The 24,451-nt window shown below is 47.0% G+C and overlaps 3 protein-coding genes across 3 annotated transcripts; all 3 read left to right on the forward strand.

Moving 5' to 3' along the window:
- Positions 1-3,145: 3,145 nt before the first annotated feature.
- Positions 3,146-15,764, forward strand: LOC128719741 (protein lozenge-like). Its single transcript, XM_053813371.1, has 6 exons — positions 3,146-3,482; positions 4,714-4,953; positions 8,655-8,768; positions 11,919-12,323; positions 14,777-14,938; positions 14,995-15,764. Exons 1-6 carry the CDS (start codon positions 3,146-3,148, stop codon positions 15,762-15,764), a joined length of 2,028 nt encoding a protein of 675 aa, XP_053669346.1.
- Positions 15,765-17,740: 1,976 nt separating this feature from the next.
- Positions 17,741-18,874, forward strand: LOC128708172 (peroxisomal biogenesis factor 3). The gene has a single exon (XM_053803132.1). The coding sequence runs from the start codon at positions 17,741-17,743 to the stop codon at positions 18,872-18,874; it is 1,134 nt and encodes a 377-aa protein (XP_053659107.1).
- A 1,692-nt stretch (positions 18,875-20,566) lies between these two features.
- LOC128710325 (actin-interacting protein 1) lies at positions 20,567-23,674 on the forward strand. The gene is made up of 5 exons (XM_053805376.1): positions 20,567-20,582; positions 21,659-21,780; positions 21,859-23,268; positions 23,346-23,496; positions 23,562-23,674. Exons 1-5 carry the CDS (start codon positions 20,567-20,569, stop codon positions 23,672-23,674), a joined length of 1,812 nt encoding a protein of 603 aa, XP_053661351.1.
- Positions 23,675-24,451: the final 777 nt, after the last annotated feature.

Here is a 24,451-nt window from a genome sequence, read left to right on the forward strand (position 1 = left end):
CAACCAGGAGGCGCAAACACACTGTGAACGAATTGCGGCTGATGGCTATTTATTCTCACCACACGACTAATCACCACCGATACACCAATATACACACACACACGCACACTAGCGCATCCAAGCAACACACAACAAACGAGCGCCACTACTAACACACACACACGCACACGGGAGTGGTTAAATTAAACAGAGCGACCGATTTTCTTTTCGCTGCTTCTTTTGTGTCGTTCACTATCTTTCACGGATTCGATATCATCTCAATTACACCCAGATGATGATGTTTTCCCGTTCGCTCTTCTTTTCTTTTTCCTTCTCTCCACTCGACTTCGACTGGGCCGTTCGCTCAATCAATACTCTGGTGAAAAAACCAACATGGCCTTCTGGCGTGGTGCGGAAAACTCGGTACAAAAACTTTGCTTTGCCTTGGGGGTGGCCTGCGCGCGTAGGGTCGGCGGATATTTTCACCAATGCGACTGCGATTGGGGATCAATTTTCAACTGCACCGTAATTAATCCACCGCACAAATCGTCACGCGAACGACGACGAATTCACGGGGTTTGGTCTCCCCCCACCCCCTCGCTCGACATTCGACCAGCACGAGCACCCTTTTTGGGGAGCAGCTTTTCCGCACACACACGCGCACGCACGCACACACTGTAACTTCCAGCAGCAGCAGCAGCGAGCCGACGGAGAATTGTTCCCGTCCGTTCGTGTCAAACGCCAAACACACATTGAGACGGTGCAGCACGGCCGTGTCCGTGGCGGTTTTGCTCCGGAATCTGAAAATATAACCGAGAGACCGTGGGAGATCGGGCGCGCGCACGGACATGCGCACAGTTTTCCCGCACTCGCCACTCGTTTTGGGGCGAGTTGATGTAAACAAAACGGTTGCTTTATGGTCGTGTGTTGCTTCGGGGCGGCAATGCAGTGCAACAGATGAAAATGCTACGGGACAGGGTGTTTCGTACCGGGTGTTTTCCGAATGGAAAACGCACGTGGCCCACTCGTGCTGAAGGTTGATGTGGGATGGTGCGGGCGACAAAAGGGAGGTGGTTGATTTTCGGCCAGGTGGGATCATTTTGCAGCGATTGCTTTACATGATGTCTTCCTGGGGATTTTGATGGGGAATCTGATGTACTGTTAGTGTAGTTATTTCATTGCATATTCTTAATAATTTTCTTTTATCATCTAGTTTTATTTATTTCACTTCCCATCCCGTTGTTTAATTTTTAAATCACGTTTAGTCGAGATGTTAGCTACGCTTCTAATATACCAACGTGTAGTTTACATGTATTTCAGCCGAGTTCATAGTATATTTTTCATATCCTTTTTAATACAATTACCAAATTGTTCTACAAATTAAATCTTTTCCCCCCATCTTTTAATTTTGACTTTGACCAGAGATTAAAAATTGAATTCATTTATTTGTTGTTTTATTATTGACTTTAAGAAAACCATCTAAAAAGCCATATTGCTATATTGTTGAACGTGTATATGTATGTTATTTATTTGTTTGTTTGCTTGCTTGTTCATTTATTAACATATCAATTTATCAACTTATTTGTTAATTTCTTTTTGTTATCTTAAGCGCTTCATAAATGGACTCAATTTTCATTTCACTTTGGCCCATTTATGTTATTTATTATAATTTTAACGGCTCTTAGCTCAACTTTTTAGACCAATTAATGGCAAAAATCTCTAAGCCTTCCCAAAAATCTTGAAACATATTCAAGCTAAATGCAATGAATGCCAAATGCCTTTGTTTTGTTGCAACCATTTTTGATGTTTTATTCGTAAAATTGTGAAAATTCGTGGCACAGTGTAATTTGTGCGTGAAGCAAAAAGTGGGAGGAGCTAACCGACGAATGAGAGGAAAAAGCGAAACTGAAAAAGAGAGGGTCGATTGCTCACCCCGCACACTGGAATCGAATCTCGCGCATTTCAGCTAAAATTTGATTTTGGTATTTAGTTTTTGGTTGAATGTTATTAGTTTTATAAACTAGCTTACTTAACTTCTGGTGACTTTTTGCACTGCTACGCACTGTTTATAGTTTACAGTTTTAAAAAATATAATTCCATTTGTTGCAAGTCTCCAACAAACATTTATTTGACATTTTCTTTCATGGCATGTTCCTAATTTGATCCAGAATTTAAATCTTTACAATTTTAACTTTGTTTTCAATTCACTTGCACAAGTTCGGCAACGAGCAACAGGCCTAAATTAAGTTCAAAATGTGTTGAAAGTCTCCATTTTCATAAACCAACGGCTGAGCAACGCTGTGTAGATAAACGTGTGGCCTAATCGCGCCCGCAGCTACGAAAGCATGCCTGGTGGAGCATTCTATATATGAGTGTCCCGTCCACCGCATCAGCTGCTTCTCGCGGTTGCGCCAACGATGTGGCTGCTGCAACAGTTCATTTGCGCGCTGACTTTGCTCCGTGTAGCACGTGTTCGGCGAAGGACGACCCAACGCACACTTCGATCAGTCCGCTTTGCGTGATCGGTCGACTGCGAAATGTGCACTCGGTGGAATACAAAGCGGTGCAGTGGAAATTAAACCGAAAAAGAAAAGAGCGTGGAAAAGAAATGCATACAGTAAAACTAGGCGCACAAATGTAGTACGGTTTTTGCGTGGTGTACGTTAATCCAGTGCGTTCCTGATTTCACGCTTGATTAAGCAGGCCGATCGGCGGTAAGGTATTAAGTTCGTCGTCATCGCCGTCGTCGGCGTGAGTGAGAAAAGTGAAACAAAAGTGAATAAGAAAAAAAAAACAAGCATGTAGTGTTGGAGGCAAAATCGACATCAGTGACTAGTTTGCCCAGTGCGTTGAGTTATTGAATGAAGCGAATAAAATTCCACGCTTGTTAAATACTTGGCTGGGAATCGAGGGAGCTTTTGCCTGCCTTGAAGGTGATGAAATGATCTGTGCGTGATGGAAGTGCTGGTGGTGCTAGTGTGAGCTTGGGTGGTTTTTTCCCTGCGAATTCGCTAAAGTGTGTCTAAATACGTTGAAGTGTTTCGTGATTCCACTCCCAACCCTCTCGCGTAAGTGTACGAGTGTGTTTGTGTGTGTGTGTGGGCAGTGGCATTGCGTGGATGCACCGTCTACGGTGCACCGATGCAGATTCGATCGGGCACATTCGATGAGTTTGGTGACGTGTGGATTGCGATCTGCGAGTCTGCTTCCGGGAACGGGAACGTCCGAACGGTCACGGTGCCGAAGGAAGCAGACCGTCGGATCCGGGACAGGAACGATGCTGGAAACGGGCACCGTGAGCCATGGGTCAGGCCCCGGCGACACGGGCACGGGGAGTTGCCGCAGCAATATCGGATCCACGTCGGTGCTGCAGCCGTCCAACAGCCAGAACCACGGGCCCGGCAGCAGCAGTAGCAACATCGACGACAATCCCATTCCGGCCGATCTGCGCTGGATCGAGCGGATGGTGATGGAGGCCGAACAGCAGTACCCCGGGGAGTTGGGTGAGTGGCCGGCGGTAGGGCAATTTGATCCAGCCCAGGGGAGTTAGATTTTCATACACGTCCATACGCGCGGGTTTTTCGATCGTGCACTCATGCATAATTTCGAGTCGTTGCGTTGCTGTGTGTTGGCCGGCAGCATTTCATTAGATACCGCAGCGTCTCGTGTATATTGGTGCGATAGAAGCCTTAAATATTGTTCCACGGGCTTGAGAGTTTGATCGAGTGGGTATAGGATTACACGATCGATGGCGAACGCTTCGACTCGAGAGCGGCAATCCATGTGTGTGTGTGTGAAGATTATTTTTTTCTATTCGCCCGACGGTCCAACGTCACTTTTTTATCGACATGTAGCTGCGTTCTTGTGATAGTGAAGAATTGAGAAAAGAATTTTTTGTTTGGGCCGTAGTCGAAGAACTCAACTTGGGGCGCATGAAAAGGAGGTCCGAGGTAGAGTGTTGTTTTTCCACGCGGTTCTTACACGGGACCGGATCATCAGGTGTAATGTATACCTCCGCTGTATGTAAGGAAATGCCTCCGATCTGTGTTCGATGGGAAAGTGGAGGATTTTTTGTGTCTTCTACTGACTAAATTTGTTTTTTGAATGAAAGCATTCTTTGGGTATCGATCACACGAGAAGCAAAGTTGAATAAATGTGTGACACAAAGAGGGTCTGAATGGGTTACTGTAGCTGTCGTCTATAGACGCGCTCGCCAGTGAATATTATAAGGAAAGTTTAAGAATGAATTTTAAATCTTTTTTCATCTTATTTCTGGTGTCTTGGGAGATTATTGAGATACTTTTCTGCTAAATCCTTTTCAAATTAAATATATACAAGCGTATTCTGAAGAATACTTCCACTCCAAAACTTTAAGAAGCATAAGGCAGAGGATGGAGTAATTCCTGAACGATAGTCTCCTTCAACCTGTCTCATTTTCTTGAAAAAGCGAGGAACGTTACCAATCTCTTTCAGTGCACTGTAAAACATTCAATCAACCCTCGGCGAGTAAATTATACATTTTAAGAAAGGAATCCACCCTTCAACTGCACTCAAATTCGTTAAAGTTGTCACTTTCGGCTAGGCTAATAAGCATAATTCGTGGTCCCCTTCTAAAGCCACCTTCCAAGTGTTCCGTTTCCCAAATCAGCTAAACTGCAACGAAACATAATTGTAGCCACACATGGGCCCCACGCTTAGTAATTATTCCGTCCCTTTTATTTGCTCTGCTTCCAGTGCGTACCGACAGTCCCTACTTCCTGTGTTCCGCCCTGCCGAACCATTGGCGCTCGAACAAAACGCTCCCGAGTGCCTTCAAGGTGATATCGCTCGGGGACGTCAGCGACGGCACGATGGTCACTATCCGGGCCGGCAACGACGAGAACTTCTGCGCCGAGCTACGCAACTGTACCGCCGTGATGCGCAATCAGGTGGCCAAATTCAACGATCTCCGGTTTGTGGGCCGCAGCGGACGAGGTAAGTGGGGTGGCGTGGGGGGCGAAGTGGTTCCTTGAGCCCTTCAGGGGACAGACGAAGAGGGCGGAATTTCTTTCCGTGCGGGCAACATATGGTACCAAACATTGATAATTATGGCACCATTCATCGTACGAATTGCAATTATATTTTATAACGAATTCGGTACGTCTTTTGGCGAATGGGCACTGCTGTTACTGCTGCTGTTGCTACTGCTGCTGCTACTGCCGGACGGTTGAGGTGCAACACAAAAGTGTCGATATGGCGCACGCATGCACGAAAGTGCATCTGTTATCCGATCGTGTCGATGGATGTTTTGTTGGGACCGATTAGCCAGGCTCTGTTCGGGATGTTCGCTGCAGAGCGGCTCGGTGGCTCGGGATGCCTTTGCATTGTTCTATTCTTCTCCAACACATGTCGGCGTGCTATCTGCAGTTGTGGTGCATTTTGTTGCGCACTTTTCCGTTCGAAAACGGCAATCAATTTCCTGCCCTGTAAGCGACAGTGTGCGGAGCAGGTAAATCGATAGCAACAAGTTCCCGCACTGCTAAGGGCATAGCGCATGACATTCAAGCAGATCAGGCCTGACGGGCTTCCTGTTTGGTACGTTCCTATGGTTTCTAGAATCCCGCTCGTCTACCTACGCCCGGTCCGATCACATTACCCGCGTGAGAGACTAAACAACGACCAAAAAGCACACTCCGACGAATCATCTCAGAACCGTTTTTCTACGGTCAGGACGTCGGCTTGTACGATGGTTTGGAAAGTGCGGCCAACTGTGGAATGTTCTTCCCGCTCAATTCATCAGACCCAGATCCAGAAACAAACAGATCAGTTCCAGCATTCTCCCGCATGGACCGCAGCGTACGAGGCTGTTCATTTATTCAACACGTGATAAATCGCTGCACGCGGGATTCGTGCGGGATGTTCTTCGGCAAGATGTTCCCGCTTGCTCCAGAACTCCCCCAAACGAAGCGGACCGATCCCGGCGGCGATTTCGGCCGATGATGGGTTTTGATGATTTCCAGTATCTCGACAAATACTTCCGACACGCGTCATTAATAAAATCGCGCACCCCTTTTTAACAAAGAGGTCACGAGCCGTGGGCACGGTGCCGGTGTGTTCTTCATAGCGCTCATTAGCCGGCCCTCCGTTGCGTCCCGTTGGCTGGGCCATTCTCACATCTGGAGATTCCTTTTGATCTTTGGATATGCAGGCATCCCGAGCATAAGAGGCGAGACGCTTTAACGGACCGATGAAGCAAAAGGCTGGCTGTACACAACAAAAACCCGGGAAAGATTCGGACCTCATCGCTCATCGGTTGGTCACCTTTTATCTGCATAAATCCGGCCCGAGCCACGAGTCCTTGAGCCGATTAGAATAGGAAGGCGCGTCATTATGCTTTGCTGACTCTTTCTCTCTCCGACGCACTCTGTTTTCCGATTGCTGGCACATGGCCAAACAAATAAAGCAAGCTCGGTCCCGGCGCGCATCTGGTGGCGATCAGTTGCTGTTTTTGTCCACACCAAACCCGGATCGTGAAGCTCCGGGGACAGTCCGGGCGAATATTAATGAGATGTTAGACGGGCTTTTTTATGACGATCGCGTCCGTCGATCAAAGGCGTTGTGTGCAGGCGTAATATGATGGTTTGGTGCGTTTTTTTGTGTGTGATTGTGTCGCCCATATGCGAGGATAGTTTTGTTGTTTTTCCCGCGCCTAGAAACATCGGTCACCGGACGACGTACTGCCGGTCCCGGTGGTGGATCTTGGACGAGCTGGCTATAAACGAGTATATTACACAAAATGTGTCATAAAGCCGTCGGACGATGGATGGGTTCGAATGAGTGAGCAGGGGCCCGGCTGCAAGTGTCGGTGAAAGCCAAGTGGCGTGACATGCGGTGAGGGGTGTACCCTGGGTAACCACTAAAGTGCGCCACAAAACAACACCCTGCTCGTTCACGTTCCCACCGCCCGGCCCGTGCATCGTAACACATTAAAGGGCACAACATTGTAGTGTTGCAGAAAAGGTGTAGGACCGTGTCTTCCTGAATCCTGAAACCAGCGCCAAACACCGGCGAGCACGAGAGCATCTTTGGGTCGGTTGTGGAAGCTGCCCTGAACCAGAGCTTGGAGGCTGAACATAAATTATTGGCGGTGTGTTGGTTGCCGAGAGTGTTTTGTATCTTGGCCGATCCGACAACCCCGAAGCCGTCGTAGGTCCCATCGAAGTCAGACCAAGCAACACGAGCCGAACGGCGCAAAGGTTAAGGAAAATCGTTAAAACGAAGTGTTAATATGCCTTTAATACATTTAAATTGTCGGTTAAATCATATTTATGACGGCGGCATGCATCATAGGACTGGCGTGCTATTGTCAGGACCCGCCAGATCCCAGAGCGTGCCGACAGAGGACCGAATCGAGTCCGACGACACCGTTGGAGTAAAATGTAGAATGCAAATTAATTATTGGGTGGGTGAATTGAGCTCGATGGTTTGGTTCGAGAAGGAAAACTCAAAGCCTGCTGGTGTTTTGTTACCGATATCATCCAATGTATCCGATCAGGCAACGGGCACAATGTTCAACTCGGCACTTAAACGACTGACAAAACAACGGCATCATAAGCAGCATTATTTTCCACAATTTCGCTCACCACCCAGAAAATAGCCGGTACCAATCACTTACGCAGCTGGACAAAATTTAATTTTATGCTGCTGGCCCGGTAGATGATGCTGACTGTCCCTGGCGCTGGTCGGGTATTCGCATCGCAATCGCATCGTTTTAATTGTGTCGTCAAACCGTTAAGGCCACCCACCGGGCATTCGTGGACCGTTGGGCTTTAAGGGCCCGGCCTTCTGCACGTGACATTTACGTGGAACGGACATCCGATCCGGTCGGTCCCGGGCGGCAACCCGCGAGCAAAGCGGTGGTGACGGTGGTCGCAAAAGAGCATAATAAGTTCATTAACAGCTTCTGCCCGAACTGTGAACCCCGGTGCGTACGGTTGGCCCACTGGTTGCTTTAACTTTTCCATAATTTTCCCCACCCATCTGGGGCTCCCTAAAAACCGCCGTCCCCGTTTTGCGGTGGTAAAGCATCGGAAACGGTAGCAAATGGGCAGCAAAAAGCATAATAATAATCTTATATACTTATCTCTCATTTCTGATTTTGGGTATCGTGGTTTTTTTTTTCTTGCTCCTTGCCGTTTGTCTCTGCGACCCCGGGTTAAATGCACGTTGTGTTTTTTGGGGTTCCGGCAAAGCGGATTACATTTTTAATATGTTGCGCATTGCATTGTGTGTGTGTGTATGTGTGTGAGCGTGGGTGGGCTTGTGGACGATTTGAACCGAGAAATGGGTTAGCTTTAGCTTTGAGGTGTAATCTTCAACCTTCCGGGGTGTGGGACATAAAGTTTATGGCAAAACAACGCAAATCCACCGATACAAGAAGCAAAAAGGTACAGAAAGGGGATGAAAGAGTTGGAAGTGGTTCGGAAATAGGGGCGAACTCACTTAAAACTGCATTGTTGTGTGGCTAGTGATCGATCGCGACGGGGTGGAGGGGGTTCGGGACTGTTTTTACTTTGATGTTTGCTTGGGAAAGCACCACGGGCAGATGGGTCAAACGTTTGTTTAGCTACCAGCATTCTATTAACGCTTGCCTTCGGTTTCATTTTGTCTTGTTTCCAAATGTTTTCCATTCGCAGGGAAAAGTTTTACGCTTACCATTACGATCTGCACGACGCTGCCACAGGTCACTACGTACTGTAAAGCGATAAAGGTGACAGTGGACGGTCCACGGGAACCACGATCGAAAACGAGTAAGTACGGCAAAACCATTCAAAATGCAAAGTGAATTATTAACTTCGTTAAAAGTAGTGTAAATGAGTGGTAAGGATGAGTAGTTAAGGAGTAGATTAATTAAAAAAAAACGATAAATACACTTCCAAAATATTATAGACTAATAAAACTAATAGAACTGAATGCATAGCTTAGTAATAACTTATTACCTCCAATAACTTATTGTTATAAAAACTGCATAGCAAATAGTTAGAAATAGATAGATTCTCTAACAGACACTCAAAAGTCATCCTTAGCGTTCCTACAATAAATAATGATGAAGGTTTATCTACATTTAGGCGCAAAAGAATCTACATTGGTAAACCGCAGAGAGAGAGAGAGGATCGCCTTTTAGCTGTGTTTTGTCCTCAAAACACATTGGTTTGCTATTTTCTTTCATACAGCATGCATTGTTTTCAAATATAAATTGTTTTAAAAATTCCTAAACACATTACTTTCTATTAGTTGTTTAAATAGATTCTCCTTAGGGGGTTTGCAGTTAATATTGGATGTCATTGTGAGTTATAGTACAAACTATTGAAAAGAAGAATATTTAAGCAGATTATTTAGATTTTAAGTCGTCTCGAGTCCGAACAACGTCTGCTTGCTTTTTTGCTATCTTAATTAATGATAAGTTTCCCATTAACAATCTAAAATAATCCCTCCCTTTCGGACGTTGTTCCTTCTTAAGTGAAAAGGGTTCACCCCACACACACACACACACACACTCTTTCTCCCGCTCTCGCACAGCATATTAGCTGATTTGTTCGACGATTATCAGCAGCAAAAATCTGTTGGAAAAACTCGTATGTTTGTTTTTCGTACTCAAACCTACGCTAACCGCACAAATTCGACAGCCATGGCCCAACGAACAGCCGACCGAGGGACACTAACCGGTGACAGGGTGGTGAAGGACTTGTCTTGACAAACAGAGGGCGCCTGTTGCGAACAGCGCAACAACACTTAAAACAGATATCAACGGCTCGGTTTCTGGGCTTATCATTAACGCGCGAACGCGCCACTGCGCCTCTGGACGCTTTTATCAGTTAAGCATGACGGTCGGCGGGATAAGAATAAGTGGCCGTGCGAGTCGTCGACGATGTCGGGGCCTGTTTGTGCATGTTTGGTGTGAGGGGTGATTAAAAAAATTCTCACGGTACACACGGTCAGCACATTCTTCACGGGCCGGCGGCATCAGCTCGGAACTTCTAATGCTTTGCTGGTACATTGTTTGGTGGGTTGCGGGTGGATGTTGGCCGTGATGTATCTCTAGGATATGGGAAATATTGGCTGGGTTTCCAACTACTTCCAAGACTTGACATATTATACGAAGTTCAAGTAAGAAAGCAAAACGGCATCCAAGGTGTGATTATGATTGAGAGCGAAATCAGTTTAATTATCTTGCCAACGAAGGCCCTAACTCAAACCCCAATTCGCCCAAAGGAGGAATTGTTCTGACAGGTTATGATTATCACCTCAGGGGAATGGGACTCGGCATTCGATGCCTTTGCAACACGTGCTGCGATTAACACTTGGGTGGCTGTAGCTGGAAGCCTTACGTCAGGGAACCATGTGCGTGAAGAACCGAGCCCAATTAATGGAATTTTACGGTCCGTGTTCCTCCAGGAGCCCCGAGATGCGTATGTGCAGTGGCTGGTAAGTGATTTAAGAGCCTTCCTGCGTTGAGTGGCTTCATGTTGGCATTGCCATGTACGGCCTGTTTAAAAATATATCAACCCTAAACCTTGTAGACACAGTGGCACGATTGTACCGCTCGGCTGCTAGTCCGATGTCGCTCCTGTCGCTGGGAAATTAGTTAACTTGTCGCAGGGCCCATTCTCCAACCAAACGGACGAAACGTGTCCTTTTCTTCTCGCCTTTCAAACGGTACGGCCTACCTAACCGGAGTCCCACGCGCACACGTTCGATTTTCGAACCGATGCTTAGGACGGCTCGTGTGCTAGGCTCGCCCGTCCTAGTCGTCCTAGCTGTCCGTCGCAGGACGATGGCATAAAAATATTTATTAGCTTCGAACAAACAAACGCATCGCATAAAAGTCGCCACAGTCGGGTGCCAGTTGGGACCAATGGTTTGCCGAACGGGTGCAACACGATGCTTAAAGATGGCACTGGGAACCGTACAATGTGTGCCTCCCAATGCCACCGCCGGACCTGCGTTGGGCGTTGGGTTGTTTCGTGTTTGGCGAAAGCCAATTAGAAACACAATTACATAATGTCGTTGTGTTCTGTCGGTGTCCTTTCGGACTTCGGACCATTTGCCATTCCCGAACGCTCACTCAAGAACCCAGCACACCGGTCCCCCGAAAGTCCCGATAGCAAGCAAGGATCCCACTATTTGGCCAACGAATGCACGCCAACCGAAGAGGTTCTCGTCCGGCTGCAGGACGAAATATATATAGGAAGCGTAAAAATAAATGCGAGCCATTCAATATCATGTCGCACACATGGCTTCTCCAGTGGATCAAACTGGCAACAACGAACGGTTTGGCAACCATCCCCGAACTGCAATCCCTTGAATGAACCGGAAAACGGCCGAACCGGGCCATGGAGTGGGGCGGCGATAAAAAAGTGCATCCCTTGCTGGCATATGCAACTCCCAGCAGTCGGGCCAAACCGGGGCCCAGCGCGCAAAAGAAGGCCGCAACAGCGTTCCTCCGGCCGGGCTAATGATCCCTTCACTCACTGTGGCGTTCGCTTCCCGCAAGCGTAACCGCAACTGAATTCCCTTTTATATTCTCAATTTTGTGTCGTCCCGTTGCTGCCGGTGTGTCTTCGGCGGGCACATTTGCCCGGCGCGCGGTACGGCAAGAAGGCATCCACGTCCAGCAGCACCCATGCGGCTGGCAGTAACATGAGCTCGCTTTTATTTTGCATGATGGGGTTCTTTTCATCCCAATGCCCTTTGCCTTGCTGATGATGTCAATGCGAGTGCTGGAATGTTGCCCCGAAGAGTGCCTAGGAGTGCCTCTATCTAATCCAATCGCTTTGCTCTGTGTGTGTGTGGGGGGGGGGGGCGTTTTTTTTCTTCTTTGGTTGTGTTTTTTGTAGCCTTTTTTTCTATTTCCATTCAAACTCCACTGTGTTTCTTCTCGTGTGTCGTCCATTCAACAGATACACCACAGATGCGTCCACCACCGTTGCATCGGTTTTTGGAGCAACCCGCGTTCAACCATCATCACTATCCTGGCCGACCGTCATCTTTCGGCGGTACCGGCGGAAACAACGGACTCGGCAGTAACGGCCTCGGCACCGGACCGGGCACCGGGGCTAGCGGCGGCATTGGAGTTGGTCCTGGCAGTGGCGGAACCGGTCTCGGTAGCGGAAACGGCAAATCCTCTTCTGTCAACTACAGCAACACCGGGAGCGGTGGCAGTCTTCATGCGCATCATCATCATCATCATCACCATCATCACGGTGCCGGCGGTACGGGTGGCAGCGGCGGGACGGGCGGCAATATGACCATCAATACCAGTACCGAATCGAGCAGTGATTACAAACCTAATCTCGCGCTTTCAGGTAACGTGTGTGCGTTGTTGTTGTAGGGGGAGGGGGGGGGGGGGGGGAGGGGAGTTGTCCATCCGTCCGTTTGAAGGGGTTAGAAATTCGTTGTAATGACATTCTGGCCGACCAGAAAAACGGGCCACCAAGAGGGAAGAACATGGACGATTTGTTAAAAGTGTTTTCGGCTGGGTCGTTTTGTTGGTCGAAAACATGGACATTTCGGCACGGTTCAGTGGATTGCGTCCCCCTCGCAGAGTTATGCAAGCAGACAAACAACGTGAAGATGCGAGGGCGGGAAACGCATTTAATTGTGGTGAATTATGGTTATGCAAAAACCGGACAATCTGGAAGGAATGCGACCCAGCAGTGATAACGTTTTATTGATGACGTTCCACACTCTGGCCGTACATGCGCGAATGGACTATATTTGTTTTGCAACGGTTCATCAACTTTGATGCACAAAAGGGATGGACAGAAATTAGAATACAAGCGCATGAGTACACGAAAATTACTTTTTCCAGTGAGGGAGCGATAGGATAGGACCCGTCCATCTGATTGGAATTCACCTGGCATCTCTGCATCTGCAACGAGCGCAAACATCTGCACGGTGCTGAACGAGACCATGCAAATAAGCGTGAATCGAACAAAAAACGGAACGATCACGATGATGATGGGAGGTGATGAGACCCCGTGTCTCGGTTCGGTTCGGCCGATTATAGGGAATTTCTTTCATTTCCTCCCCGGGAACCCGGCTACCAGACCGTGGTGCTTGGGAAAATTGCCCCAACAACTACTGTGCCGGCAGCTAATCACGTAATACGCGTCCAGTCGGCCGCATCCGTCGATCCGGCGATCGGACCAAGGGGGCGGTTGGGATTGCAAAATTGATTTCCAGTTCCTTTCGGTGGATGTGCCTGCACGTGCAATGATTCGATCGGATGATCGTACCGTTCGTGGCATGGGAAAGGAAAATGCACAATTCAAATTGTTTTTAACCCGTCACTCCGTTATGGTTCCGTTGCAGTTGCCCCCGGGGGCAACAGAAGATCAAGGGTGCTGAGGGTTGATCTACAGACATGCGTTGATCGGTGTTTTTGGAATGTTTAGAACTAGTTTTCAATTTTTTTGAGATCATAATTTGTTTTATATAAACCTCCAATAGGCTACAGCATCCGGGAAAGTATGATAAATCATGGCCCCGACAGCACAACCGACTGATTTGCGCGAATAGTTTTACAACACGCGAGACTTTCTTCCCCTTCCTTGTCACCGGCGAAAAGAACGGAGTAAATTAATCTTCTTAATTAATCTCAATCTGGTCGGAAATCAGACGCACCAACGTCATCATCATATACTATGGCACGCACGTGTATACGTTACCCTCTGTTGGACGCCCCGGCATCCACTCCGGTGGCTCCGTGCACCGACGTGCCCACGGCATGTTCGGTGCAAAACATTGTCAAAACATTGTCAATCAATTTAAGGCAAAATTACTAATTAATTATCCAGCCATTGGGTGCGTAAAAGTTGCCCCGGGACGGAGTTGGGGAGACACCGCCCGAGCGAAGGGGGGGTTGGGGGGCGCGAAAGGGTAGTGAGCGGGCGATGAGCGCATGCTGGAGACATTTCCGACGGGAGTCACATATTTTATGATTAACTTTTCAATAATCCTGTCATCAGGACGTGATCCTGCCTGGTGCGGGAGTTGGGGTTCTGTTTTGGGATTTTACAAAATAGCGTAAGCAATTCTTCGCTACCCTTCAAGTCTCGCAGCTGCGTTGGAGTACGTCCCCGATTCTGGAGACCGGGGCAGTAGTTTGACTAAAAACTGATCCCTGCTTTAGTAACTGGTGGATGCATTTTTGGAATGTCCATGAGTTCGACCACGAACGGGTGGCCAGTTCTGGACGACGTTCGGATGAATAAGTAAGCCAAAATCGATTAGAAGTGCAGGTGCCCCCCGGAAGTCCACACATCTGTCTGCCGGAAGTGCACGACCGGATAATGTGCGAATGAGGTATGTCCTCATCGGGCCTGCTGAGCGTGTCTCGTGTGTGGATGTGATGATGGAAAACGATTAGACGGATATTATCGATTTGGAATTCGATGTCCATCCAGGTGGGCTGTATGATGCTGCCGTTTTAGAGCTATGGAAGATGAAGAATTGCAGACTGCACCGACACACACACACCCACACACACTACCCAATAGAGCTTATAAAAGTGTCAATCGTCAAGGCTGGCGGCAGTCACCTGTAGACAAGTGTCGGTAGAAGACGGCCCCCACAATGATTACCTTTCGGTAAGGCTGAAGAAGTAGACGAAGTTCTTCTTGGTGACGTTTTCTATTGAGGCTCTAATAATTCGTCCGTACGAGACTAACGGACGATGGGCATGATGATGGGCTTCCCGGTATCGATTCACTCGATTATCATATATTGGTTTCTTCGTTTCGATTCCTCACTGCAGACTACACGAACGCGCCCGACTGGACGAACGGGTTGGGAGCACCTTCGAGCACGTCCTACATGAACACCTTCTCCCCGCTGCAGGCCAGCCCTCCGTCGTACGTGGCGTACGAGTCCTGCCCCATGGTGGACCACCCCAATTACAGTCTGACGGCGTCCGGAGGTAGGCATTCATCCGGCGGGATCAACGCATCCGTTCACCTTAATAACTCTCGTCAGTCGTTTTAGATAACCTGCAACCGTACCAAGATTACTACGGACTTTCTGGACCACCTCCGCCGCCGCCACCACCACCACCACCGGTAGCTCCCGTAGCACCAGCGGTCAACGCACAAACCCAACTCGGTGGTGGTCAGATTGCGACCGGCGGTGGTAGCTCGTACGTTGCCAAAACGGGAGACCTGGTAGAGGCGGGCTCCTATCCCTCGTACCCCCATCACACCCAATGGACCAACGGGTATCACGGTAGCTATCATCATCACCAGTACAACCATCCGGTGGCCGCAGCTCCCGGGTGTGCGTCTTCGCTAGCCGTGGCCACCCAACCCCCGGCAAGCTTCCACACACCGGCTGCTCCACCGCCGCCCCCACCGATGGTGCTATGTCCACAGATGTTCAGCACAGTCAATCAGAACCAAATCCACGTGCATCTGCACGGGTCGGGCAGCGAAAAGTTCGAACACTACTTTGGCGCCGCGGACAATGGGTTCACGATTAATTCGTTTCCCGGGTCAAGCATTCGATCAGTGCCAGCACCGGTGACTTCCTCGCTGTCTGGGTCGTCCGTAGACATCGGTGGTATCGGTACCCATCATCAGGATAGCGCTGGAGGCTCGGTGGCCGCGAACGATACACTCACGGCGTTACTCTCGGCACATCACGAGGATGCGCCCCATACCAGTGCGGAACAACAGCAGCAACAGGATCAGGAAGGTCGGGGTGAAGAACCGGTATCCGGAGATCCGAGCAGCGTTTGGCGACCTTATTGATCCCCTTGTTGGCATGTGTACTGACGTGGTCAGGTTGGTTTCCGTTCGGAATAACCGAAACTGTTCGATGGATTCACGCTAATTTATCAACCAGACAACCATCATTCGGTTTTAGGAAGAAGTCCTAAGGTCTGCATCTTTTGTCCCCCTGTATCATTCGCGTTTGGGCGCCGAGGTTAGTGGACGGATATGGAACAGCACGGTTGTGGTGGCGAATATCTCCACCAGGGAATCTCAGTGCACGATTTGTTGAATTCAGCCCAACACGATTTACGATAGTGCCTTACAATCCCGTATGTATCTTCGACATCTCACATTGACATGGTTTTACACATCTGAAGATCTTGTACTTGTACGTGTTTCTCTACAGTAGTTTCTTAAGATAATAACAATTTAGCATAGTTAGATCCGATTGCTGCATAGTCTGTCGTCTACTCGGTGTATTTATATTTACAAATTTGAGCTGACAGCGTTCGGTGGATGGTGGATATGTTGAGAACACTGGATAACAATTGTACATTGCGTGTTCTTTTCCTCCTCGGTAGTGAACCAACTTGAACATATTCTAAACTGCTACTTTCAATCTGCATTTCGTGTCTATCGTTGCAGTATGTGTGTTTAATGGATAAAGGGCACCTTGTCACCAAGTACGGTGTGACCCGTTTAGCAAATGATTCTCCTTAAGTCCCTCTCTACCTTGTGTGTATGTGTCCCACATTTGATGAGTAAAATGTATAAAGAACAACATAGATCGAATATGTATTGTGATTGGAAAATTAAGCACACTTATATACGACAATCAGCCTATCCAAAAATATCTATTCATTTACTAGAATTGCATTGCTGTCTTGTTGTGTCGAATCATCAGTCGAATAATTGAGGAATTCGTTGTACCGGACCATTATGAAAGTGTAAAGGATTGATTGATTTCATGCGCGATGTAACATGTGTATTGGAAGAATAAGGTTGTAATAAAGTGTAAGAGATAGACAAATTTCAATAAAGCACGTAAAACAAACGATGGCCACTTTTCATTCGATGACATACGGTTACGGTTTGGTTCTTATTACACCACTTGTTGCCAAAGTGTTCGTTCTATATGATGTACAGTTAAATCTATCCTATTGAACTGGGATCGATCTCACTCGTATGGCAAATGAATGCGGAGGGAATGTGTTTCATAAACGATACGGATTTACGCTTTTTTGGGAATAAAAGCTTCTCTAGCTTCGTAGCAATATAGGGCATTTATCACTAATCAAACATTTTAAAGCAATCATTTGAGTTGACGAAATTTATGAAATAAACTCTATTGCTGACCGCGTAGAACATTTTCAGTTTTGAACAATAAAACAATGTTTCGAGCATACTCAATAGCTATTTTCATACAATCCATGTTTAAATATTTATTGTAAGAATTATAATTTCACAACGGCAATCAATGTTTGAACATGCGGTTCAAATGAACCGCTTCATTATACAGTGTTCATTTGAACCGGTTCAATTTACAGGGTTAGGTAGCTACAGTGGGTCGAGATTATGAATTACAGATTTCTTTACTCGCAGCGTCCAGTTCTGTATCAACATTTTATACATGTTATGGATTTTCAGAAGAAGAGTTATATTATTTTGTAATCGTAATTAAAATCGTGAATTGCCATTTGATTACCGTTTCGAAAAGTATACGAGCCCTGCAGCTCTTCCAACTGACAGCTGCCATCTGCCATTGAAAAAGAAAACAAACATAGAAGAAAAGAATATTGTATTTTGAAAACGCAAGAACCTTTTTCGCAACTTCTTCCCCCAAAACAATCGACTATTCGATTAGTTGCGTGATCTTTTGCCATTTGACCTTTGGAGCGGAAATCACCCCGGCCGCAAAAGAGTGAAAACGGGTAAGACTATCACAGCTATTTCATGCCTTATCATCGTATTACGTTGTATGTTTACACGGTGCGTGGTTTTACAGAAGCAGCATGTTGTCGAGAATTAAAGATTTTCTCCACCGACACCGGAGGAAATTCATCACCACCGGCGTGGTAATTGGTGGCAGTGTGTTCCTGCTGAAATGGTTACAGTACAAGCTGCGGGAGCTACAAGAACGGCAGGCGAAAGAAATTGGTGAGAAGTTAAAACGCATGCAGCATTACGAGTGCACTGATCGTACGTGCAATCAAACGATCCTGGGGATGGCGCCAGCCTTGTCGGACAAAATAGTTCAAAGTCTCCAGACGGACGATATACTGACGAAGCTGCGTTCCAATCCGGACAACAAACTGGAGCTTTGGGAAGAACTTCGAATCGTTGCCTTCACGCGGCTCATTACGCTCGTGTACGGAGCATCGATGCTGGCCGTTACGTTGAGGGTGCAGATCAACATCCTCGGAGGTTATTTGTACAAAGCTACCGTAGAGGGGGATAATGGCCAGCAGCAAGCGATACCTCTCGAAGTGCAGACCGCGTATCTTTCCCTGATACAGCACTTTATGCGAGATGGCATCGATCGTCTGATCGAAATCATCCGCCCGAACGTGACCATCGTGATGCAGCGATACAAATTAAAGCAGCAGCTCACATTAGCCGACACGGAAACGCTGCTCTGGTCGATCGAGATGGCGTTGAACAACGAGAAAGGAAATCCGATCGAAGACATGGCTTCGTACACCTTGCCGAATCCCGGTGCCACGCTGGCCAGCGGTGACGGTGCACTTAACAGTATGTTTCAGGAAACGCTGGACGTGTTGGAGAGTGTGGAATCAACACAAGTGGGTCTAGCGAACGTAAGCATAGGGTTTTCGAAGGTTATGGATAAACTGGCCGATTACTACATGACGTCCGGTGGCCCGAACAAAAACTCCAATTCTAACCAAAACTTGGAAAGTATCGCCAACATCAATGCAATTACAATTTCCCTTGCTAAGCTGATACCGATTGTGAATGGGCTAGCGAGTAAGGTGACACTACCGGCAAACGGCGGAATGGTCAGCAACGGGTTGGTACCTTCGCTACCAGACGAGACGGACCTGATGTCGTCCATGGTTGTGCATTTTCTACAATCGGAAAAGCTTCGAACGCTTGGAGCCAACGTTTACGAAACATTCTGTCATTAGAAGTAGGAGCCGCTCTAACATTCTATATCATTTTAGACAAGTAGGTTTAGTGTTCTAGCTTTTACTGGAAGTACACGAGACGGTGGCAACTATATGTCCGAGTCCCGGTATGATATGGTTGGTTAGCATTCGTTCAATCCATCATCAGCTTTTGAGTGAGTTGGATAGACTTTCAGGCGACAGAATCGCTAGAAAATCTTATCCGGACGGTTCCTCTACAGTAAGTATCCGGGTAAAAGTATGTTCGATAATCCAGAAAGGGCAAGCATGAACTAGCATATAGATTTTAATTTGGGAACAAAGCCCAGGGCTGGATAGGTAAGGCTTTGATGAATAAATGTGATGGTTGCGATTTTTTTTTAAGTTGGAAAAGGTGCGGTGTGATTTGTGTTTGAATAACGTTAAGGTGGTCCGATAACAGGGATTTCTTATCTTATCAAATCGTGTGAAATCGTTTATAAAGAGGGGACGGCAACGGTTTAAAGTGGTAGTCACAAAAGTAGAACTACCTCGAATGAGAGAAATCGAACGAATTAAAGTGAATCTTTAATGTTTTACCGTTATCAGCCGATGTCAATGGAAACACGATTTCTATTTACAAAATCACACTGAAAAGAAAGTTGACATAAACAACACTTGGTTTAAGCTTGTGTAAACCGCTCTTTAGCACCTTGACATCCGAAGTTTGACAGCCGAGGCCCCAGAGAGCAATTGCCGGAGTGAGCACGAAGCGAAAGATCTGCCGTTTTTGGGCCGTATAGCGAACCGGATAGTAGAATTGTCTAGTCAATCGAGGGTGTGTGAAAGGAATGAGGAAGGGACCGTGCGAGTGCCTGCGTCTCATTCTTTCGCGACAGCGGTGGTGGAAGCGGTCTCGAACAACGGCTGCGCTTCCACCACGGCTGTCTATGGATGTGTATAGAAACAAGTATGCAACATTTTTGGTATTATTTGATGCACATTTTCTAGTGCATTGCAATTGTAAATTGTTATTGTTATCGTATATTGTTAATCGTATACACGCACACAAACACAAACATGAGTTTCCTGTGAACTTTTGAAAAGACAGTATAAATAAACGATGTTTGTTTTGAACCGATGGAATATTTGCTGCATTTATCGAATCAAAAATTTCATTAAAAAAATTAATTCATTGAAAAATGCAGTAAAAGTCACCAACAATCATCGTCTATCATCCGTTGAAATGGCTTCGACGTTGCGGTTGTTGCTGTTTTATATCCATTCTACATTGTAACTCAAAATTAGTCCAAGTTTGGTGCGATCTACTCTTTAAACATTGATAAAACATCATTCGTAACATTGACATGAAATCGCATCAGACCTATTTTTGTATGGAATTGAAAGCAGGCGCAGACTGTGTCGTAATCTGTTGAGTCGACCAATTGTGCGTGTAGTTTGGCTGTAAGGTCGTTGAAAAGTCATGTGCTGCACTTGTTGTGATAGGCGCTTGCGTTGTTCTGTCATCAAAAACCCTGTACCTTACCAAGAGCCGCTCAGTATGTTCAGTCAGCCGGTGTGAAACGCAGCGAACCTGGTAGTTGCGGGGTAAAAATTGTTCCTTGGGTTTGACGTTTTGTGCGTGTGTGCTATTTGTGCCAACAACAACTAATTTCTCCGTGTGCAACAAATTCGCGATCTCTAGCTGGAACAAGTTCCCATTTTTTAAACAACATGGCCTATTCTAATAGTGAGTACCTACCATATAAGAAATATTGAAGGTTGTGCAGTGAGTGTGCGATTGTGCGTTAATTCTGAATTATCGAACCAAACACCCCACCCTGGGGTGGTTTTTTGGAACGGCGGCGAACCGACCGATGTGCCGGGAAAAAATGTTACCAAATAAGGAAATTGTGTTGTTCTGCGGACACAGCTGCAAACCGGCCGGGTAGAGGGCGGACGGACCTGTTCCGTTTTGCCTTTTACGGGAATGTGTCCATCATCCGCCATATCTTCTAGATATTATACTATCGATCATACTAAATAGGGGAAAAAGGTCATTTAACCGAATTGCAAAATGGCAACTTCCCAACGCGTCCCCCCAACCCCCCGTAGTTAACCAGACCCTTCAAAACGTCTCCCTTATGCCAGCTTATCGGCTTGCGGAAGCGATGACTAATCGCAGCAATGATGTATCGTAATCGCTCGTCACACAGGGAGACGGCAATGAACTCGGCATTTTTATGCACAAGCAACTTTTTTTGTTTTGCTTGTTCGATGTATTGAGAGAAAAAGTGCTTGCTAATGGTAGTTTTCCACCCATTTCCCGATATGCCGGTGTTTTCGGTGCAAAAAAGGGACACCGTAAAACGTGTGTTAAGGTTTAAAAATAAAACTCCCACTCGTGCGCCGGTGGTTGCAACAGAATGCAGTAACACCCGGAATAAAATCGGGATGCAACTGAAAAGCGTACGAAGGAAGGTTAAACCACAGTTTACAATGTTGGGTGATGATTGATTGTAAAAAAAATCTACGTTTAGGGTGGTGCGTTTTACGTGGGGTATGTTTTGGTCTGCATTTTGTACACAGTCTTTTATTGCACCTATAAGAAACTCTTACAGTGGTGTCTATGGAAACGGGAATAAGATACTGAGACGCGTTTCTATCTATCGCACTAGACCACTCCCTTGGGTCATTCATAGTGTGCATCGAAGCATAGCGCGCACCGAAGCAATCTTGTTAACAAGTTTGAAACAAACCACGGCACTAACTCCACATGATTCACTCTCGCCTAATTCTCGTTTCTCTTTTTTCCTTGTGTTATAGAGTTTATTTATGCGACATTGCCCCGAACACAGCGTGGCCAACCGATCGTGCTGGGAGGTGACCCGAAGGGCAAGAACTTCCTCTACACCAATGGACATTCTGTGATTATTCGCAACATTGATGTAAGTATCGTCATGGTAACGAGGATGGAAAACCCTCCAGCAAGTGGCAGTTATAATCGCGTGTTGATATTGTTTTAGAATCCGGAAATTGCCGACATCTACACGGAACACTCGTGCGCGGTAAATGTGGCCAAGTATTCGCCGAGCGGGTTTTACATCGCATCCGGTGATCAGTCGGGTAAAATTCGCATCTGGGATACGGTGAATAAGGAACACATACTGAAGAATGAGTTCCAACCGATTGGTGGTCCTATTAAGGATATTTCCTGGTCGCCGGACAGCCAACGGATCGTCATTGTGGGCGAAGGTCGGGAACGTTTCGGGCACGTGTTTATGGCGGAAACGGGTACCTCAGTGGGCGAGATTTCCGGTCAGTCGAAACCGATTAATTCGTGCGACTTCCGACCGGCTCGTCCGTTCCGAATCGTAACCGGAAGCGAAGATAACACGATCGGGGTGTTTGAGGGACCACCGTTCAAGTTCAAGATGACGAAGCAAGATCATACCCGGTTTGTGCAGGCGGTCCGGTATTCCCCAAGCGGGCATCTGTTTGCTTCGGCCGGGTTCGATGGTAAGGTGTTCATCTACGACGGTACAACCTCGGAGCTGGTTGGTGAGGTTGGTTCGCCGGCCCACAGTGGCGGTGTGTATGGAGTGGCCTGGAAACCGGACGGTACGCAACTGCTTACCTGTTCCGGTGACAAGTCCTGCAAGCTGTGGGACGTCGAGACGCGCACCCTCGTTAGTGAGTTCCCGATGGGCAGCACGGTAGACGATCAGCAGGTGTCCTGCTTGTGGCAGGGAAACCACATCCTGTCGGTGTCGCTGTCCGGTTTTATCAACTACCTCGATGTGAACAATCCCACCAAACCGTTGCGTGTCGTTAAAGGTCACAACAAACCGATCACGGTGCTGACGCTCAGCGACGATCGAAGCACGATCTATACGGGAAGCCATGATGGTGCGGTCACGAACTGGAATTCTGGCAGTGGTACCAATGACCGTGTGGCGGGTGTTGGCCACGGTAATCAGATCAACGATATAAGGGCGGCCGGTGACTTTGTGTACACGGCCGGAATTGATGATTCGATCAAGCAGATCAGCGTCGAGGGTAATACGTACACGGGTGTGGATGCTAAGCTCGCCTGTCAACCACGTGGTATGGATATACTGAAGGAGGGCAATACGGTTGTGGTTGGGTGCGTGAAGGACATTACTGTGCTGCAGGACAACCGGAAGGTGTCATCGTCGCCGATAAGCTACGAGTCGAGTAGCGTTAGCATTAATCCGGAAACGATGGATGTGGCTGTTGGTGGCGACGATAGTAAGGTGCACGTGTACGCGCTGAGCGGTGGTCAGTTGACGCACAAGCTGGATTTGGAACACCTGGGACCGGTGACGGATGTGCGCTATTCACCCGACAACAAGCTGTTGGTTGCCTGCGATGCTAACAGGAAGGTGATTCTTTACAGTGTGGCAGAGTATAAGGTATGGGAGAGATGATCGGCTTAACAATCAATAATGGCTCTAAAAACTCCTTTTTCGCGCTTTGTAATTGTTTACAGCCCGCTCACAACAAGGAATGGGGCTTCCATAATGCTCGTGTCAATTGTGTAGCATTCTCGCCAAACTCGGAACTTGTAGCCAGCGGTTCCCTTGATACGACCATCATCATTTGGTTCGTAAACAGCCCGGCTAAGCACACCATCATCAAGAGTAAGTATTGCCTTTCAATCATTCCTATTCGCCTAAGTTTAATTCGATCACACTTTGCAATTTAGATGCCCATCCACAGTCGCAAATTACGGGTCTGGTGTGGCTGGATAACGAAACACTAATCTCCACCGGTCAGGACTGCAACACAAAGGTTTGGAACATTGAGAATGTCGCATAAGCCAAAAGGGGTCACTCTTTCACTTTCCTAAGGATAATCAGAGTTCAAAAGTAGGGAAAGCGAAATCGAGCGCCTGCCCCCCCATTTTGTCACAGTGTTGTGCAAACACTTCGTATTTATTTTCATCTTTTTTATACCGTTTTGTGCTCTGGAAGCTTGTGTGTCCACACATCGACTAACCTTACCGTAATGGTAAACAAAGAACAGTGTTTTTGAGCGTGTGTATTTGTATTTACGTGTGTTTCTTTTCCTTATCCGTTCTTGTTGTTTATAATTGTGTTAGCAACACAACGTATTGCTACCCTTGTTTCGGCTTAGTATTTTTGAAGAGTGAACGCAACATGATGCAAGCGGGAAATTTGTCGTTTTTACTGCTGCTGTATTATTTCACTCTCCTTTTCCGTTTTGCTCAGTTTGAGGCCGTTTTGGTTAATGATTTTACACCTGCTCGCTACTGGACAGACAGTTTGTTCCCTTTTTTAGCCACAAATAGCTACAAATTCGAGTAAGAGACTAACAAACACTGGAACCAGCCGTAGGTGAAAGTACATGCGAAAGACAGTGGCTTAAACAAGGCAAAAGTAGCAGAGAGCGAAGGAATTGCATTTAATTTGTTACCTTTTTTAACACAAAACATCAAACAACGTAATTGCTTTACAGTGCTGCTTGCAAGGAGAATTTGATTTGATAAAATCAGTGAACGGTGAATTGCTACAACAACAAAACCATGAAAACATGATCCCTTTGTCTACATATACACGTAATTTTTAAGGTTAA

Source organism: Anopheles marshallii, chromosome 2 (assembly GCF_943734725.1).
Source record: "Anopheles marshallii chromosome 2, idAnoMarsDA_429_01, whole genome shotgun sequence".
NCBI classification, from domain to species: Eukaryota; Metazoa; Arthropoda; class Insecta; order Diptera; family Culicidae; genus Anopheles; species Anopheles marshallii.

Bases quoted from the DNA above. Each gene is read 5' to 3' on its own strand.
- LOC128708172 (XM_053803132.1), top strand. From the start codon at position 17,741: ATGTTGTCGAGAATTAAAGATTTTCTCCACCGACACCGGAGGAAATTC.
- LOC128719741 (XM_053813371.1), top strand. From the start codon at position 3,146: ATGAGTTTGGTGACGTGTGGATTGCGATCTGCGAGTCTGCTTCCGGGA. The intron at 3,483-4,713 runs GTGAGTGGCCGG...CTCTGCTTCCAG, and splicing joins GCAGTACCCCGGGGAGTTGG to TGCGTACCGACAGTCCCTAC. The intron at 8,769-11,918 runs GTAAGTACGGCA...TCCATTCAACAG, and splicing joins GGAACCACGATCGAAAACGA to ATACACCACAGATGCGTCCA.
- LOC128710325 (XM_053805376.1), top strand. The intron at 23,269-23,345 runs GTATGGGAGAGA...AATTGTTTACAG, and splicing joins ACAGTGTGGCAGAGTATAAG to CCCGCTCACAACAAGGAATG. The intron at 23,497-23,561 runs GTAAGTATTGCC...TTTGCAATTTAG, and splicing joins TAAGCACACCATCATCAAGA to ATGCCCATCCACAGTCGCAA.